The sequence below is a fragment of the Oncorhynchus gorbuscha genome, linkage group LG24, assembly GCF_021184085.1.
Source record: "Oncorhynchus gorbuscha isolate QuinsamMale2020 ecotype Even-year linkage group LG24, OgorEven_v1.0, whole genome shotgun sequence".
NCBI classification, from domain to species: domain Eukaryota; kingdom Metazoa; phylum Chordata; class Actinopteri; order Salmoniformes; family Salmonidae; genus Oncorhynchus; species Oncorhynchus gorbuscha.
This window is the reverse complement of record NC_060196.1, coordinates 2,754,926-2,773,860: the sequence shown is the minus strand read 5'-3', so window position 1 is coordinate 2,773,860 and position 18,935 is coordinate 2,754,926. Positions and strand designations below refer to the sequence as shown.

General features: G+C 41.4%; 1 protein-coding gene across 2 annotated transcripts; it reads right to left on the bottom strand.

Annotated features, from left to right (window-relative positions):
• Positions 1–3,744: 3,744 nt before the first annotated feature.
• LOC124011968 (CD209 antigen-like protein C) lies at positions 3,745–6,451 on the bottom strand. Of its 2 annotated transcripts, XM_046325255.1 has the most exons (6): positions 6,186–6,451; positions 5,919–6,020; positions 4,822–5,034; positions 4,573–4,715; positions 4,356–4,456; positions 3,745–4,010 (listed from the first exon to the last, which is right to left on the bottom strand). In XM_046325255.1, the coding sequence occupies exons 1-6, from the start codon at positions 6,400–6,402 to the stop codon at positions 3,863–3,865; spliced, it is 924 nt and encodes a 307-aa protein (XP_046181211.1). In that variant the 5' UTR covers positions 6,403–6,451; the 3' UTR covers positions 3,745–3,862. The 2 variants fall into 2 exon arrangements, with proteins under 2 accessions (XP_046181211.1, XP_046181212.1); XM_046325256.1 differs by lacking the exon at positions 5,919–6,020.
• Between the last annotated feature and the right edge of the window lie 12,484 nt (positions 6,452–18,935).

The following is an 18,935-nucleotide window of genomic DNA, read 5'->3' as shown; positions in this document are numbered from 1 at the left end:
ACCTAGAACAAGCATCTCTGTTTTGTCTGAGTTTAAAAGTAAAACATTTGCCGCCATCCACTTCCTTATGTCTGAAACACAGGCTTCTAGCAAGGGCAATTTTGGGGCTTCACCATGTTTCATTGAAATGTACAGCTGTGTGTCATCCGCATAGCAGTGAAAGTTAACATGATGTTTTCGAATGACATCCCCAAGAGGTAAAATATATAGTGAAAACAATAGTGGTCCTAAAACGGAACCTTGTGGAACACCGAAATGTACAGTTGATTTGTCAGAGGACAAACCATTCACAGAGACAATGTAGACCAATTTGGGTTTCCAATCTCTCCAAAAGCAGCTGGTGATCAATGGTATCAAAAGCAGCACTAAGGTCTAGGAGCACGAGGACAGATGCAAAGCCTCCATCTGATGCCATTAAAAGGTCATTTACCAACTTCAAGTGCAGTCTCATTGCTATGATGGGGTCTAAAACCAGACTGAAGCATTTCGTATACATTGTTTGTCTTCAGGAAGGCAGTGAGTTGCTGCGCAACAGCCTTTTCTAAAAATTTTGAGAGGAATGGAAGATCCGATATAGGCCGATAGTTTTTTATATTTTCTGGGTCAAGGTTTGGCTTTTTCAAGAGAGGCTTTATTACTGCCACTTTTAGTGAGTTTGGTACACATTCAGTGGATAGAAAGACGTTTATTATGTTCAACATAGGAGGGCCAAGCACAGGAAGCAGCTCTTTCAGTAGTTTACATTTACATTTAAGTTTAGTTGGAATAGGGTCCATTATGCAGCTTGACGGTTTAGAGGCCATGATTATTTTCATCATTATGTCAAGTGATATAGTACTAAAACACTTGAGTGTCTCTCTTGATCCTAGGTCCTGGCAGAGTTGTGCAGACTCAGGACAACTGAGCTTTGAAGGAATACGCAGAGTCCGTAATTTTCTTTCTAATAATCATGATATTTTCCTACTGCTGAAGTGAAAGCCATCCTCTCTTGGGGAATGCTGCTTTTTAGGTAGCTTTGCGACATTATCAAAAATACATTTCAGATTGTTCTTATTTTCCTCAATTAAGTTGGAAAAATAGGAAATCGAGCAGCAGTAAGGGCACTTCGATACTGCACGGTACTGTCTTTCCAAACTAGTCGGAAGACTTCCAGTTTGGTGTGGCACCATTTCCTTTCCAATTTTCTGGAAGCTTGCTTCAGAGCTTGGGTATTTTCTGTATACCAGGGAGCTAGTTTCGTATGAGAAATGTTTTTAGTTTTTAGGGTTGCAACTGCATCTAGGGTATTGCGCAAGGTTAAATTGAGTTCCTCAGTTAGGTGGTTAACTGATTTCTGTCCTCTGACATCATTGGGTAGACAGAGGGAGTCTGGAAGGACATCAAGGAATCTTTGTGTTGTGACTATGACTACAAGATCCGATAGGAATTCAGGGAACTCAATGAGGAACGCTCTATATGGCCCAGGAGGCCTGTAAACAGTAGCTATAAAAAGTGATTGAGTAGGCTGTATAGATTTCATGACTAGAAGCTCAAGAGACAAAAACGGCATTTTTTTATTATTTAAATGTATTTTTTATTTCTTAATTTTTGTAAATTTAAATTTGCTATCGTAAATGTTAGCAACACCTCCACCTTTGCGGGATGCACGGGGGATATGGTCACTAGTGTAGCCAGGAGGTTAGGCCTCATTTAACACAGTAAATTCATCAGGCTTAAGCCATGTTTCAGTCAGGCCAATCACATCAAGATTATCAGTGATTAGTTAATTGACTATAACTGCCTTTGAAGTAAGGGATCTAACATTAAGTAGCCCTATTTTGAGATGTGAGGTATCACAATGTCTTTCAATAATGACAGGAATGGAGGAGGTCTTTATCCTAGTGAGATTGCTAAGGCGAACACCGCCATGTTTAATTTTCCCCAACCTAGGTCGAGGCACAGGCACGTCTCAATGGGGATAGCTTAGCTGACTACACTGTGCTAGTGGCAGACTCCACTAAGCTGGCAGGCTGGCTAACAGCCTTCTGCCTGGCCTGCACCCTATTTCATTGTGGAGCTAGAGGAGTTAGAGCCCTGTCTATGTTGGTAGATAAGATGAGAGCACCCCTCCAGCTAGGATGGAGTCCGTCACTCCTCAGCAGGTCAGGCTTGGTCCTGTTTGTGGATGAGTTCCAGAAAGAGGGCCAATTATCTACAAATTCATTATTTTGGGAGGGGCAGAAAACAGTTTTCAACCAGCGATTGAGTTGTGAGACTCTGCTGTAGAGCTCATCACTCCTCCTAACTGGGAGGGGGCCAGAGTCAATTACTCGATGCCGACACATTTAGCTGATTTACACGCTGAAGCTATGTTGCGCTTGGTGACCTCTGACTGTTTCATCCTAACATCGTTGGTGCCGACGTGGATAACAATATCTCTATACTCTCTACACTCGCCAGTTTTAGCCTTAGCCAGCACCATCTTCAGATTAGCCTTAACGTCGGTAGCCCTGCCCCCTGGTAAACAGTGTATGATCACCGGACGATTCCTTTTAAGTCTAATACTGCGGGTAATGGAGTCTCCAATGACTAGAGTTTTCAATTTCACAATCTTAAAAGAAAGTGGTGATCCTAACTGACCTAAGACAGGGAATTATTACTCGGATGAAGTTTCTGCTTCTACTGATGTCTCTGTCTCTGAGTCATGTGTGTTTCTCTGTCTGTGTGACTGCTGTAGGTGTTAACTCTAGGGAAGTATCAACAAAATGACACAGGTAGTTGTGGTTCTGCTAATACAACAAATAGAACAAGTTTACATACTGTGTCAGCACTTGTGTTCATGTGTACGTGTGAGCGATTGATACATCGGTTATTGTTAAACCATTTTCTGCAGAACAATATAAATGATTCCATGTCTCTACATGATCATCTTGTCCAGAGTATATCTCAACATATTCCTCCTGCCCAGGGAATGGGACTTGTTATTTGTGATGATGGACAGGACACTGTCATACCAGGAAGATATAGATCATAGAGGGGAAGTGGAGAACAAAGACTAGTTGTTAACATATATTAAATATCATATGTAACAGCCCCAAGATGATTCAGGGAGTTTCCAGAACTCCTCCTTCCTTTCACCTTTCTGCTGATTTGGACCCTCTGTTTACTCCCAAATATACATCAACATGTTCAGTAGGTCCAGGACTACAAACATGGGTCATTATAATGTCCAGACAATAGATGTGACACTACAAACTGTTCCAAGTGGATATTGAGGGTGGGTAGTCTTAACCAGAGAGGACGAGATGGCGACATAATTGGCAGCCCACATCTCTCCTAATGAACCTGATTGGTTGAGTTTTTGAGTGACAGCTAGTTGAATCACTGAAAAGACCCACTTCACTTCCCTCTTTTGGGACCCATATAAGGGAACAGCAGTCAAATATGAGCATTTGATATTGTGCCAATATGTAACTTCACAACAAAGACTGACTGTCAAAGATTATTAAGTAACATCCTGTGATTCTTTGATATCTCTACTACACTCATTGATTGGTGATACAGTCACCTCCTATACAGTGTATGTAATGGTGGTTTGGTACTGTTGATAATGTCATCACCAGGCCTAAATTGGAGCATGTAAATATATGTAGCAAGTAAGAAGAATGTATTAGAATTGGAAATTATGAAATTAACCGCATGCAGAGCGTGGACAAAGTCAAATGTACTAACTATGTTGACTCTGGTAAACAGGAAGCTATAATGTCAGGAAATAAATAGGACTTTTAATAATATGCTATATGAAGAAATACAACATGTGTATTGATTTGAGAGAGAGAGAATGAAGGAGGAACATATGTTAAAGTATGTTGTCAAGGTGATGTTAAAATGCTTTCTCACAAATCCAGTTGAGTTTGCTTCCACATGACAAGTCGTTCCATGCCTTTAGAGGACTCTGATCTTTACGTATCTCAGCACAGTCCTCCTCCCCAGTAGGACCTGCATTATCAGGCTGTGGGTCATACCAGTACCTACAGGGTTAAAGACAGTCAGATATCATGGTTAAAACCAGGACCTACAGGGTTAAAAACAGTCAGATATCATGGTTAATAACAATACCTACAGGGTTAAAAACAGTCAGATATCATGGTTAATACCAGTACCTACAGGGTTAACAACAGTCAGATATCATGGTTAATACCAGTACCTACAGGGTTAACAACAGTCAGACATCACTGTTAGAACATCACAATCCTAAATATACAGACATGTTTCATCTTAAAGTTAACTTTGTTGACTGATGCCATCAATGACAGTAACCTCTATAGAAAAAGGTTGAATGGAGCCTTATTGACACAGTAGTTATCATCTCTCACCCTGTGATCAGTTGGGCGCCGTCCACCCATTTCCAGGTCCCCTCAATATCAGAGTCAGTCAGACCAATCCAGACACTCTTCTTGAGGTTGAAGAGAAATGTCTGTTGTTGAGAAAGATAACTATATATTCATATGTTTGTTAATATCTAACCGTCTCTCTCTCTCTCTCTCTCTCTCTCTCTCTCTCTCTCTCTCTCTCTCTCTCTCTCTCACACACCTGTTCCTCTCTGCTGTTTATGATCACCAGGTCTGCTCTTCTCTCCAGACAGTCCTGTCTGCTCTCCTCCCAGGTTTTAGTCTCAGTAGACAGGAAGTACCAACTTGATTCAAACGTCTGCCAGCCTTCAGGACAGGTGTTCTCTACAAGATGCTTAACATTAATTTCCTTCAACTTATCACGTTTTACATAAGACTCATGATCAGGTATGTGTTGTTAATGATAATTTATTATTGTAGGTATACTCACTGAGATTGGTAAGCCTCCCGCTAAGAACATCTCTCTCAGTCTTTAGCTGGTCTCTCTCTTTAGTCAGGTTGTTGTAACTGTTCTGTAGCTGGTCTCTCTCTTTAGTCAGGTTGTTGTAACTGGTCTGTAGCTGGTCTCTCTCTTTAGTCAGGTTGTTATAACTGGTCTGTAGCTGGTATCTCTCTGCAGATGAGTTCTTTGAGACGTTGCTGTCTGCAACAACAATAAAGAACAAGTTACTCACTAAAATAGATCACATCAGAAGTACTAAATCTGAGTTATAAGAACTATTTAAACAGTGAACAAAAATATAAATGTAACATATAAAGTGTTGTTCCCATGTTTCAAGAGATGAATTAAAAGATCCCAGAAATGTTTCATACACTCAAAAAGTTTATTTCTCTCAAATGTGTTTACATCCCTGTTATTCAGCATTTACCCTTTGCCAAGATAATCTATCTACCTAACAGGTGTGGCATATCAAGAAGCTGATTAAACAGTATGATCATTACACAGGTGCACCTGGTGCAGCAGAGAATAATAGGCCACTTTAAAATGTGTAGTTTTGCCACAGATGTCTCAAGTTTTGAGGGATCTGCATCTGGCATGCTAACTGCAGGAATGTCCACCAGAGACATTGCCAGATAAATACATTTTAATTTCTCCACCATAAGCTGCCTCCTACGTTGTTTTAGAGAATTTGGCAGTACGTTCAACTGGCCTCACAACTGCAGACCACGTATAACCACGCAAGCCCATGACCTCCACATCTGGCTTCTTCACCCGTTGGATCGTCTGAGGGGGGGGGTGTGCTGAGGAGTATTTCTGTCTGTAATAAAGCCCTTTGTGGGGAAAAACTCATTCTGATTGGCTGGGCCTGGTTCCCCAGTGGTTGGAATCTGGCTGCCAAGTGGGTGGACCTATGCCCTCCAAGGCCCACCCACGGCTGAACCTCTGCCAGTCATGTGACATCCATAGATTAGGGCCTAATGAATTTATTTCTATTGACTGATATGAACTGTAACTCAGTGAAATCTTAGAAATGTTTGCATGTTGCGTTTACATTGTTGTTTAGTATAGATATACTGTAGACTTACATTGGACAGACAGGCCTATGATCCCAGCCAGTAGGAGAACACACAGCAGCCCCAGACACACTGCAGCAACTCCAGAGGGTCTCTTCCACCACTGAACATGTACTGAATCACAAATTATTAAAGATCTTTGGTAATGTGTTTTACTGTTTCATCCAGGATTGTGACAAATACATCTGTAGTACTACAGGGTAATCTCATGTGTATAATGTATGTGTGTGTCATTTATTTGTGTGTTTGTGTGAGTGAGTGTGTGTGTGTGTGTTTTACCTGAGTGCTGGTCTCCTGGTCCATTATTAGGAGCAGTGTCCTCTGTCTCTTCTCTCTTGGTGCTGGTCTCACCGTCTCTCAGGGTGTCTGCACTGACGTAGATATCCACAATCCTCTCCTTCATCTCACCTCTGTTAAACTTAACCTTCTTGTTCATATCTGGCACAGCATAGATGGCTTCAGACATCTCCAATAACTTACTGTGTTTTCTGTCCATACTCAGGTTCTGGTCCTATCGTTGCCCCTGTGTCTGTTTCTGTCTCCGCTCTGTCTCAGACTAACTGTTTAAGAAGGCATCCCCAGAATAAAAGGAACATGTCAAAAGAGGAAGATGATGAAATAGTAACATGGTGGTTGAGGTTGGGACATTTTTTTCTTCTTTAAATCTAGACACACAGGATGCTGATAAGTAGAGATTACATTAATATGTTCATACATAAAATGTTGTGTCGTTTGCTGTTGTGGCATTGGAGTTGCTCAGTTTGTAGCTAATCTCCACATTTTGCCATGAGGCTGAGAGGAAATGTTTCCATTTTAGAGCTCGGAGGAAACAGGGCTTAGACTATGATGGGTTAAGTAGTCTTGATAAATGAGGCTTCAGTGCTGTTCCTCTGTTCATTCAGTCCTTTCTACTGTCCCTCCAGTTTTTGTCTTGGTCGAGATGTAGTACCAACCTTCAAAATCATCTCTTTCCCTTTGTCGATGGTGTTTCTCTTTAGACAAGTTGTTGGAGCTTGCCTGTAGCTGGTCTCTCTCCTCAGTCAGGTTGTTGTAACAGGTCTGTAGCTGGTTTGTCTCTTTAGTCAGGGTATTGTAACTGGTCTGAAGCTGGTTTCTCTATTCAGTCAGAATGTTGTAACTGGTCTGTAGCTGTTGTCTGTCTTTAGTCTACTTGTTATAACTGGTCTGTAGCTTGTCTCTCTCTTCAGTTACGTTGTTGTAACTGGTCTTTTCCTGGTCTCTCTCTTCAGTCAGGTTGTTATAACTGGTCTGTAGCTGGTCTCTCTCTTCAGTCAGGTTGTTATAACTGGTCTGTAGTTGGTCTCTCTCTTCAGTCAGGTTGGTATAACTGGTCTTTTCCTGGTCTCTCTCTTCAGTCAGGTTGTTATAACTGGTCCGTAGCTGATCTCTCTCGTCAGTCAGTTTGTTATCACTGGTCTGTAGCTGGTCTCTCTCGTCAGTCAGTTTGTTATCACTGGTCTGTAGCTGGTCTCTCTCTTCAGCCAGGTTGTTGTAACTGGTCTGTAGCTGGTCTCTCTGCAGTCAGGTTGTCTTAGCTAGTCTGTAGTTGGTCTCTCTCTTCAGTCAGGTTGTTATAACTGGTCTGTAGCTGGTCTCTCTCTTCAGTCAGGTTGTTATAACTGGTCTGTAGTTGGTCTCTCTCTTCAGTCAGGTTGTTATAACTGGTCTGTAGTTGGTCTCTCTCTTCAGTCAGGTTGTTATAACTGGTCTGTAGCTGGTCTCTCTCTTCAGTCAGGTTGTTGTAACTGGTCTGTAGCTGGTCTCTCAGCAGTCAGGTTGTCTTAGCTAGTCTGTAGTTGGTCTCTTTCCTCAGTAAGGGTGGTGTAACTGTCATGTAACTGGCCTTTCTGCAGATGTGTTGAGGTGCTGGTCTCACCGTCTCTCAGGGTCTCTGCACTGATGTAGATATCCACAATCCTCTCTTCCATCTCACCTCTGTCAAACCTTAATGGTCATATCTGGCTTTGTATAGATGGCCTCCAACATGTTCAACAATGTTCATTGACTATAGCTACAGTGTCTTAAAGCAGGGTTTCCCAAACTCAGTCCTAGGGCCCCCCTTAGTGAACATTTAGGTTTTGCCCTAGCAAACCAACTCATTATCAAGCTTTGATGTTTTGAGTCACTTGTGTAGTGCTGGGTAAAACACACATCGTGCACCCAGGGAAGGGCCCCCAGTACAGAGAGTCTGAGTCTGAAGATGACTGCTTTTGACCCTGTTGTAGATGGGGATTTGTGGAACAGTAACATGTCCTGGCTGGTTATACAGTAACATGTCCTGGCTGGTTATACAGTAACATGTCCTGGCTGGTTATACAGTAACATGTCCTGGCTGGTTATACAGTAACATGTCCTGTCTGGTTATACAGAAACATGTCCTGGCTGGTTATACAGTAACATGTCCTGGCTGGTTATACAGTAACATGTCCTGGCTGGTTATACAGTAACATGTCCTGTCTGGTTATACAGAAACATGTCCTGTCTGGTTATACAGAAACATGTCCTGTCTGGTTATACAGTAACATGTCCTGTCTGGTTATACAGAAACATGTCCTGTCTGGTTATACAGTAACATGTCCTGGCTGGTTATACAGTAACATATCCTGGCTGGTTATACAGTAACATGTCCTGGCTGGTTATACAGTAACATGTCCTGTCTGGTTATACAGTAACATGTCCTGGCTGGTTATACAGTAACATGTCCTGGCTGGTTATACAGTAACATGTCCTGGCTGGTTATACAGTAACATGTCCTGGCTGGTTATACAGTAACATGTCCTGGCTGGTTATACAGTAACATGTCCTGGCTGGTTATACAGTAACATATCCTGGCTGGTTATACAGTAACATGTACTGGCTGGTTATACAGTAACATGTCCTGGCTGGTTATACAGTAACATGTCCTGGCTGGTTATACAGTAACATGTCCTGGCTGGTTATACAGTTACATGTCCTGGCTGGGTTTTAATTGTTACACTTTCTTCTTCTTTTCACCTTGTTATCTGATTCCTGAGTAACTTCCTGTTCTTCTGGGGGAAGTTCCACCCACATACTGTTCCACCCATTACATTTACATTTACATTTAAGTCATTTAGCAGACGCTCTTATCCAGAGCGACTTACACCAAACACACACACACTCTTATATGGTATCTTACTACTCTATAACAATGATTAACATGTTGAATATATACAGCTTAATAATGTATCTGGATGCTTTAAAAAATAACTAATAACCAGACCTGGTTTAAAAACGGTTTAATATCTGTAAAATACTTTGAGCGTTTGGGACTATTCTATTGGTTGCATTAAGCCAGACAAGCTCAACCAAGCACAGCTAAAGTACCTGGGTCATATTCATTAGGCACCAACCAGAAGAAAGAAAACAGAAACAGAGAGTGACTAACTGTACCTGTCCAGTAAGATAAACATGTTTTTATTTTCAGCTGCAAAACATTTTTGCTATGATGTGTCCTAATCAATACGTTTCCCGGGTCTGATAATAAGCACCAATCACTGACAGACAGACAGACAGACAGGAAGCTGTTATTAAAGGAAGTCAGTGGTATGGCTAAATATGAGTTGGCACAGCAACACATGTGGAAATCAACTGAAATGACAATGCAATAGGTGATCCAGCAATAACCCCTAAACTCCATGTGTCCCAAATGGAACCCTATTTACTACATGGTGATGGACCCTGGTTAAAGGTAGTGCACAATGCAGGGAATATGGTGCCATTAGCGACGTGCCCTGAATGTCATTATTCAAATTCTATGTAGGTCTCATATACTGTTTCTGTCCTGAAAACACAGACCACTTTTCATCCATGAATATATGGTCACCACAAGTACAACAGGACATCTATACAGAAAAAGGCTTGATTTTAAACTTCAAGAACATTATTTATTTAACCATAAATAATATGGGGGGGCAGCAGCGTAGCCTAGTGGTTAGAGTGTTGAACTAGTAACTGGAAGGTTGTAAATTCAAATCCCCAAGCTGACAATCTGTTGAATCTGTCCTTCTGTCCCTGAACAAGGCAGAAACCCACTGTTCCTCGGCTGTCATTGAAAATAAGAATTTGTTCTTAACTGACTTGCCTAGTTAAATAAATGTAAATATATATATATATATAATCTGTTCAGTTTCCGAATTTGTTCAAGTTAACGGACAGTTTTAGGTTTTGTCTATAATCTGCTTGTCAATGGGATGCTGGTCAGAAAAGTCCCTTATAAAAGCAGGTATTATACCCAACATAAGTGTTTGTCTCCCCCTACTGGCTGTTTTCTAAAAGCTCAGTTTATTCCTTCTATTACTGTTACCTTGACCCATAGAGATAGATAGAGGACTCAGCTTTGTATCAAGCTCCAGTTGAAATGTCATTCTCAGTTGTCTGACGAGAGATGTAAATAAGAGTGTGTACAGTGTCATTGTAGATCAGAGACCATAAGTCTCAGAGGTGTAAACCTAATAATCAACTGTTAATCATGTTTTATGTTTTAGAAGTTATTTCCAAGTGTATATCATGTTGAACAGTATGGAATTATTGTTCAAAATTCATTAGGGGGGACTGATGGGTTCTAAACTTGAATGATGAAATATCCTTGTGGTACTGAGGGAGGGGGGGAATGCAGAACGTTTCCATTCTGTCAGAACATGTTATTGATTGACATCAGGTATCCTATGGAAAGGTGAAGGTCCACAGTCTGGTTTGAGTTACTGGGTTGTAATTTCAAATACTTGCTAAACCAGACGTTAATGTTTATCTGTAGGAGGAATGTATATATGGTGGGGTCAATAAAGGTTGAATATGGACCAGGGGCTTGGAATGTTACTAAGGGAAAGACAATCACATGGTTGCAGTCACAGATACGGGTGGAGAGCTGTGGATTAGTGAGGAATGGAGGATGAGGTCAGCTCAGGTCACAGTAAGGGAGAAGGAACAGTTTATTAGCCAAATCAATTAATTTCCTGCTTTGCAATAAAGATGAAATGTTTAGAGGGAAGGAGGAGACCACCTAAACTGAGGTATATACAGTTGAAGTCGGAAGTTTACATACACCTGAGCCAAATACATTTAAACTCCGTTTTTCACAATTCCTGACATTTAATCCTAGTAAAAATTCCCTTTCTTAGGTCAGTTAGGATGACCACTTTATTTTAAGAATGTGAAATGTTAGAATAATAGTAGAGAGAATGATGTATTTCAGCTTTGATTTCTTTCATCACATTCCCAGTGGGTCAGAAGTTTACATACACTCAATTAGTATTTGGTAGCATTGCCTTTAATTGTTTAACATGGGTCAAACGTTTCGGGTAGCCTTCCACAAGCTTCCCACAGTATGTTGGGTGAATTGTGTCCCATTCCTCCTGACAGAGCTGGTGTAACTGAGTCAGGTATGTAGGCCTCCTTGCTCGCACATGCTTTTTCAGTACTGCCCACAAATGTTCTATAGGATTGAGGTCAGGGCTTTGTGATGGCCACTCAAATACCTTGACTTTGTTGTCCTTAAGCCATTTTGACACAACTTTGGAAGAACGCTTGGAGTCATTGTCCATTTGGAAGACTCATTTGCGAGCAAGCTTTAACTTCCTGACTGATTTTGCTTCAATATATCCACATAATTTTCCTGCCTCATGTTGCCATCTATTTTCTGAAGTGCACCAGTCCCTCCAGCAACAAAGCACCGCCACAACATGATGCTGCCACCCCCGTGCTTCATGGTTTGGATTGTGTTCCTCGGCTTGCAAGCCTCCCCCTTTTACCTCCAAATATAATGTTTGTCATTATGGCCAAACAGTTCTATTTTTGTTTCATCAGACCAGAGGGCATTTCTCCAAAAAGTACGATCCTTTATCCCTATGTGCAGTTGCAAACCGTCTGGTTTATTTATTTTGGTTTTGGAGCAGTGGCTTCTTCCTTGCTGAGCGGCCTTTCAGGTTATGTCGATATAGGCTTCATTTTACTGTGGATATACTCGTTTTACTGTGGATACTTTTGTACCTGTTTCCTTCAGCATCTTCACAAGGTCCTTTGCTGTTGTTCTGGGATTGATTTGCACTTTCACACCTAAGTACGTTCATCTCTAGGAGAGAGAACGCATCTCCTTCCTGAGCAGTATGACCGCTGCATTGTCCCATGGTGTTTATACTTGCGTGTTATTGTTTGTACAGATGAATGTGGTACCTTCAGGCATTTGGAAATTGCTCCCAAGGATGAACCAGACTTGTGGAGGTCTACAATGCATTTTCTGAGGTCTTGGCTGATTTCTTTTGATTTTCCCATGATGTCATGCAAAGAGGAACTGAGTTTGAAGGTAGGCCTTGAAATACATCTACAGGTACACCTCAAATTGACTCAAATGATGTCAATTAACCTATCAGAAAATAAATAATCATGGCCTTTAAACCTTCAAGCTGCATACTGGACCCTATTCCAACTAAATGACTGAAAGAGCTTCTTCCTGTGCTTGGCCCTCCTATGTTGAATATAATAAACAGCTCTCTATCCACCGGATGTGTACCAAACTAAAAGTGGCAGTAATAAATCCTCTCTTGAAAAAACCAAATCTTGACCCAGAAAATATTTTAAAAACTATCGGTCCATATCGAATCTTCCATTCCTCTCAAAAATCCGTTCCTGGAGACAAACAATGTATACGAAATGCTTCAGTCTGGTTTTAGACCCCATCATAGCACTGAGACTGCACTTGTGAAGGTGGTAAATTACCTTTTAATGGCATCAGACCAAGGCTCTGCATCTGTCCTCGTGCTCCTAGACCTTAGTGCTGCTTTTGATACCATCGATCACCACATTCTTTTGGAGAGATTGGAAACCCAAATTGGTCTACACGGACAAGTTCTGGCCTGGTTTAGATCTTATCTGTCGGAAAGATATCAGTTTGTCTCTGTGAATGGTTTGTCCTCTGACAAATCAACTGTAAATTTCGGTGTTCCTCAAGGTTCCGTTTTAGGACCACTATTGTTTTCACTATATATTTTACCTCTTGGGGATGTCGTTCGAAAACATCATGTTAACTTTCACTGCTATGCGGATGACACACAGCTGTACATTTCAATGAAACATGGTGAAGCGCCAAAATTGCCCTAGCTAGAAGCATGTGTTTCAGACATAAGGAAGTGGATGGCTGCAAACTTTCTACTTTTAAACTCGGACAAAACAGAGATGCTTGTTCTAGGTCCCAAGAAACAAAGAGATCTTCTGTTGAATCTGACAATTCATCTTAATGGTTGTACAGTCGTCTCAAATAAAACTGTGAAGGACCTCGGCGTTACTCTGGACCCTGATCTGTCTTTTGAAGAACACATCAAGACCATTTCAAGGACAGCTTTTTTCCATCTACGTAACATTGCCAAAATCTGAAACTTTCTGTCCAAAAATGATGCAGAAAAATGTATCCATGCTTTTGTCACTTCTAGGTTAGACTCCTGCAATGCTCTAATTTCCGGCTACCCGGAAAAGCACTAAATAAACTTCAGTTAGTGCTAAATACGGCTGCTAGAATCCTGACTAGAAACCAAAAATGTTATCATATTACTCCAGTGCTAGCCTCCCTACACTGGCTTCCTGTCAAAGCAAGGGCAGATTTCAAGGTTTTACTGCTAACCTACTAAGCATTACAAGGGCGTGCTCCTACCTATCTCTCTGATTTGGTCCTGCCGTACATACCTACACGTACGCTACGGTCACAAGACGCAGGCCTCCTAATTGTCCCTAGAATTTCTAAGCAAACAGCTGGAGGCAGGGCTTTCTCCTATACAGCTCCATTTTTATGGAGCGGTCTGCCTACCCATGTCAGAGACGCAAACTCGGTCTCAACCTGTTAGGGAATTATATTCCTGTGCGGGTAGCGTGACTACAGCTCAAGCTCATTACCATAATGCACAATGCGCAAAAATATTCCTAAAAATATTTAACCTCCACACATTAACAAATAAAATAGCTCAAATGAAAGATAAACAAGTTGTTTATCTAGCCAGCAAGTCAGATTTCTAAAATGTTTTACGGCAAAAACATAGCACATATTTATGTCAAACCACCACCGCAGACATAGCTCATTAGCATAGCCAAGTAGGAAAAAATATGCAATCAACAAACGCAGGATTAAAAGAAAAATCATTTCACTAACCTTTTGAAATCTTCATCAGATGACAGTAATATAACATGTTACACAGTACATTCATTTTTTTTTCAATAATATGCTATATATATCCATAAATCTCTGTTTACAATGATGCATCGTTCAAAAAATGCTACTAAAATGTCCGGAGAAATTAAATAGCTCCGGCAGATAACGTCAGCTAACAAGGAATACACATCATAAACTTTGACTAAATATGCATGTTTTACATATGTATAGGAAAACACACTTCTTCTAAATGCAAACGCTGTGTTACTTTTATTTATAACATTACATTTTGCGTTTACTAGGCTATAATAGGGAGTCGGCGCTCCCACATTAGCATAATGACTCCTCTATCTTGGAGTCGACAGAAACCCAAAATTAACACATAAATATTCCCTTACCTTTGCTGTTCTTCCATCAGAAGACCTGTAAGGGATTATACTCACCAAATTAGCATTCAGTTTTCAAGTCTGCGTCTTTCGGTTCTCAAAATAGCCTGATTTTGGTAAAAATGTAGGCAAAATTGAAGTGGGTGCGCACCAAAACGTCGAAAATATATATCATATGTCGAGTAAACTTGTCAAACTATGTTCATAATTAAGCTTTAACATGTTATAAAGGTGTACAGCAATTTTGAGGACGAAGCTAAACACACACGTCTTGTCATTGATCATGAAGAAAAGAGAGAGCGGGAGCATAGCGCGCATACAAGGCACTATTTTTTTGGCGTGACCGAGACCTTTCGGCACGCTCAACGTCTCGTGAGCTCGCGATTCACACACTGACAAGCCCCATAGAAGGGAGCCTTCACGCTGAACACGTAGAAACTGTTCACAGAGCGGTAGCCTTTTGGGAAGTGCGTTAAAGATGACGTCAAAGTAGGGGCAACTTTTTCCATTACAAGAGAGATTTTGGGAGAATGCATGCCCTGACACTTCTGCTTTACATAGAGACAAAATTTAAACGGTTTTAGAAGTGTTAGAGTGTTTTCTATTCAATAATATTTTTTATATGCAAATATTAGCAACTTTTGAAAAAAATGTATCCTGTTTTATATGGGTACCCAAATCCTCCAGAAGGGGCAGTAAACCGTGGTATCCTGAACAGGTAAGTCTTTACTGAAGACTCATCTCTTCAGTGGGTCATATGATTGAGTGTAGTCTGGCCCAGGAGTGGGAAGGTGAACGGAAAGGCTCTGGAGCAACGAACCGCCCTTGCTGTCTCTGCCTGGCCGGTTCCCCTCTTTCCACTGGGATTCTCTGCCTCTAACCCTATTACAGGGGCTGAGTCACTGGCTTACTGGTGCTCTTTCATGCCGTCCCTAGGAGGGCTGCGTCACTTGAGTGGGTTGAGTCACTAATGTGATCTTCCTGTCTGGGTTGGCGCCCCCCTTGGGTTGTGTCATAGCGGAGATCTTTATGGGCTATACTCGGCCTTGTCTCAGGATGGTAAGTTGGAGAAGATATCCCTCTAGTGTTATGGGGGCTATGCGTTGGCAAAGTGGGTGGGGTTATATCCTTCCTGTTTGGCCCTGTCCGGGGGTATCATCGGATGGAGCCACAGTGTCTCCTAACCCCTCCTGCCTCAGCCTCCAGTATTTATGCTGCAGTAGTTTATGTGTCGGGGAGCTAGGGTTAGTTTGTTTTATCTGGAGTACTTCTCCTGTCCTATTCGGTGTCCTGTGTGAATTTAAGTGTGCTCTCTCTAATTCTCTCTTTCTTTCTCTCTCTCGGAGGACATGAGCCCTAGGACCATGCCTCATGACTACCTGGCATGATGACTCCTTGCAGTCCCCAGTCCACCTGGCCGTGCTGCTGCTCCAGTTTCAACTGTTCTGCCTTATTATTATTCAACCATGCTGGTCATTTATGAACATTTGAACATCTTGGCTATGTTCTGTTATAATCTCCACCTGGCACAGCCAGAAGAGGACTGGCCACCCCACATAGCCTGGTTCCTCTCTAGGTTTCTTCCTAGGTTTTGGCCTTTCTAGGGTGTTTTTCCTAGCCATCGTGCTTCTACACCTGCATTGCTTGCTGTTTAGGGTTTTAGGCTGGGTTTCTGTACAGCACTTTGAGATATCAGCTGATGTACGAAGGGCTATATAAATACATTTGATTTGATCTATGTGTCTCTGTCTGTGTGACTGCTGTAGGTGTTAACTCTAGGGAAGTACCAACAAATGACACAGGTAGTTGTGGCTATGCTAATTCAAGAAATAGAACAAGCTTGTGTTCATATTTTTTTCTATGTGTGTGAGAGATTGTTACAGTGGTTATTGTTAAACCATTTTCTGCTGCAAATTATACATCATTCAATGTCTCTACATGATCATCTTGTCCAGAGTATTTCTCAACACAGACCTCCTGTCCAGGGAACGGGACTTGTTATTTGTGATGATGGACAGGACACTATGATACCAGGAAGATATAGATCATAGAGGGGGAGTGGAGAACAAAGACTAGCTGTTAATAAATTGCACATTGTACCAAATGGCAGGTTGGACCTCACTTTATATGCGCTGAAAGATAGATTTGTATGTGTTCATCAACAAAGCCCTTTTGGGTAAACTCCCTCTTTACCCTTGCAGTCTGGTCTCGTTCACCACCAGCAGTTACCATACCCGGTCTGCTAGGTGGTGGCTATTTAAAGTCCCCAGGACATTCACAGTATTAGGCAAGACTGCCTTCTCTTCTTGAGCACCAGACATATGGAATAATCTACAATCCATGCTTCATCTAGATGTGTTAGTGCCACTGAATTAATTTAAAATATTAATTGGAGACTATGTTTTTTTTGTGGCTTTTTTAGGCTGTTGTTGTATTGTGTTGTTGTATGTTTTAATTAAGTAATGTATTGGTTGTTGCTGTTGCCCTGGCCAGGTCTTCCTTGAAAAAGAGACTCTGGGTCTCAATGGGCTTTTCCGGGTTAAAAAAAGGAAAATAAATAAATATACATATGTATATATTAAATATCAGATGTAACAGCCCCAGGATAATTCAGGCCTTTTCCAGAATTCTCCCATCCATTGTCCTTTGTCCAGGACAACAAATATTGGTCATTATAATGTCTTAGCAATAGATTTAACACTACAAACTGCTCCATGTGGATATTGAGGGTGGGTAGTCTTAAACAGTGAGGATGAGATGGAAACATAATTGGCTGCAGTTCCCTTCTCTCTTAATGCACCTGATTGGTTGAGGAGTTTTTGAGTGGCAACTGGTTGAACCACTAAAAAGTTCTCTTGACTTTTTCCACATTCTGTTATGTTACAGCCTTATTTTAAACTGGGTTGAATATGATTTTTCAGCAATCTACACACAATACCCCAAACTGACAGTGCAAAAACGTTTTTTTTTAGAAATTTTGGCAAATTTCTTAAAAATACTAAACAGAAAAAACATATTCACATAAGCAGTCACACCCTGTGCTATAACACTCGACATTGAGGTTAGGTGCATCCTGTTTCCATTGATCATCCTTGAGATGTTTCTACTGCTTGATTGGAGTCCACCTGTGGTAAATTCAAATGATTGGACATGATTTGGAAAGGAACACCTGTCAATATAAGGTCCCAAAGTTAACAGTGCATGTCAGAAAAAATCGAATGAATTGTCAGTTTAGCTCCGAGACAGGATAGAGTCGAGGCACATACTTAGGGAAAGGTAACAAAATAATTCTGCAACATTGAAGGTCCCCAAGAACACACTGGCCTCCATCATTCTAAAATGGAAGACATCTGGAACCACCAAGACTATTCCTAGAGCATGCTGAGAAACTCAGCAATCAGTGGAGAAGGGCCTGGGTCAGTGATGTGACCAAGAACCTGATGGTCACTCTGACAGAGCTCTACATTTTCTCTGTGGAGATGGGAGAACCTTCCAGAAGGACATCCATCTCTGTAGCACTCAACCAATCAGGCCTTTATGGTAGAATCGCTAGACGGAAGCCACAATTTAGTAAAAGGCACATGGCAGCCCGCTTGGCATCTGCTAAAAGGCTCCTGAAGACTCTCAGACCATGAGAAACAAGATTATCTAGTCTGATGAAACCAATATTGAACTCTTTGGCCAGAATGCTAAGCGTCAAGTCTGGGAGAAACTAGGCACCATCCGTACGTTTAAGCATGATGGTGGCAGCATCATGCTGTGGGGATGTTTTTCAGCAGCAGAGACTGGGAGACTAGTCAGGATTGAGGCAAAGATGAACGGAGCAAAGAGATCCTTGATGAAAACCTGCTACAGAATGCTCAGGACCTCAGACTGGGGTGAAGGTTCACCTTCCAACAGCCAACAGCCAAGACAATGCAAAAGTGGCCTCGGGATAAGTATCTGAATGTCCTTGAGTGGCCAGAGCCTGGACATGAACATGATCAAACATCTCTGGAGAGACCTAAAAATAGCCTTGCAGCAACGCCCTCCATCCAACCTGACAGAGCTTGAGAGGATCTGCAAAGAAGAATGTGAGAAACTCTCCAAATACAGGTGTGCCAACCTTTTGGCGTCATACCCAGGAAGACTTGAGGCTGTAATCGCTGCCAAAAATGCTTCAACAAAGTACTTAGTAAAGGGTCTGAATATTTATGCAAATGTGATATTTCTTAATCTTAACACTGTTTATGCTTTGCCATTATAGGTTATTGTTTGTAGATTGATGAGGACAATAGTTTAGAACATTTTTGAAAAAGGCTGTAGTGTAACAATGTGGAAAACATCAAGGGTTCTGAATTGTTTCCTAAGGCACTGTATAGAGAATCAACTGTCAAATGTGAGCATTTCATATTGTGCTTATATGTAACTTGACAACAAAGACTGACTGTGAAAGATTATTAAGTAACATCCTTTTATATCTCTACTACA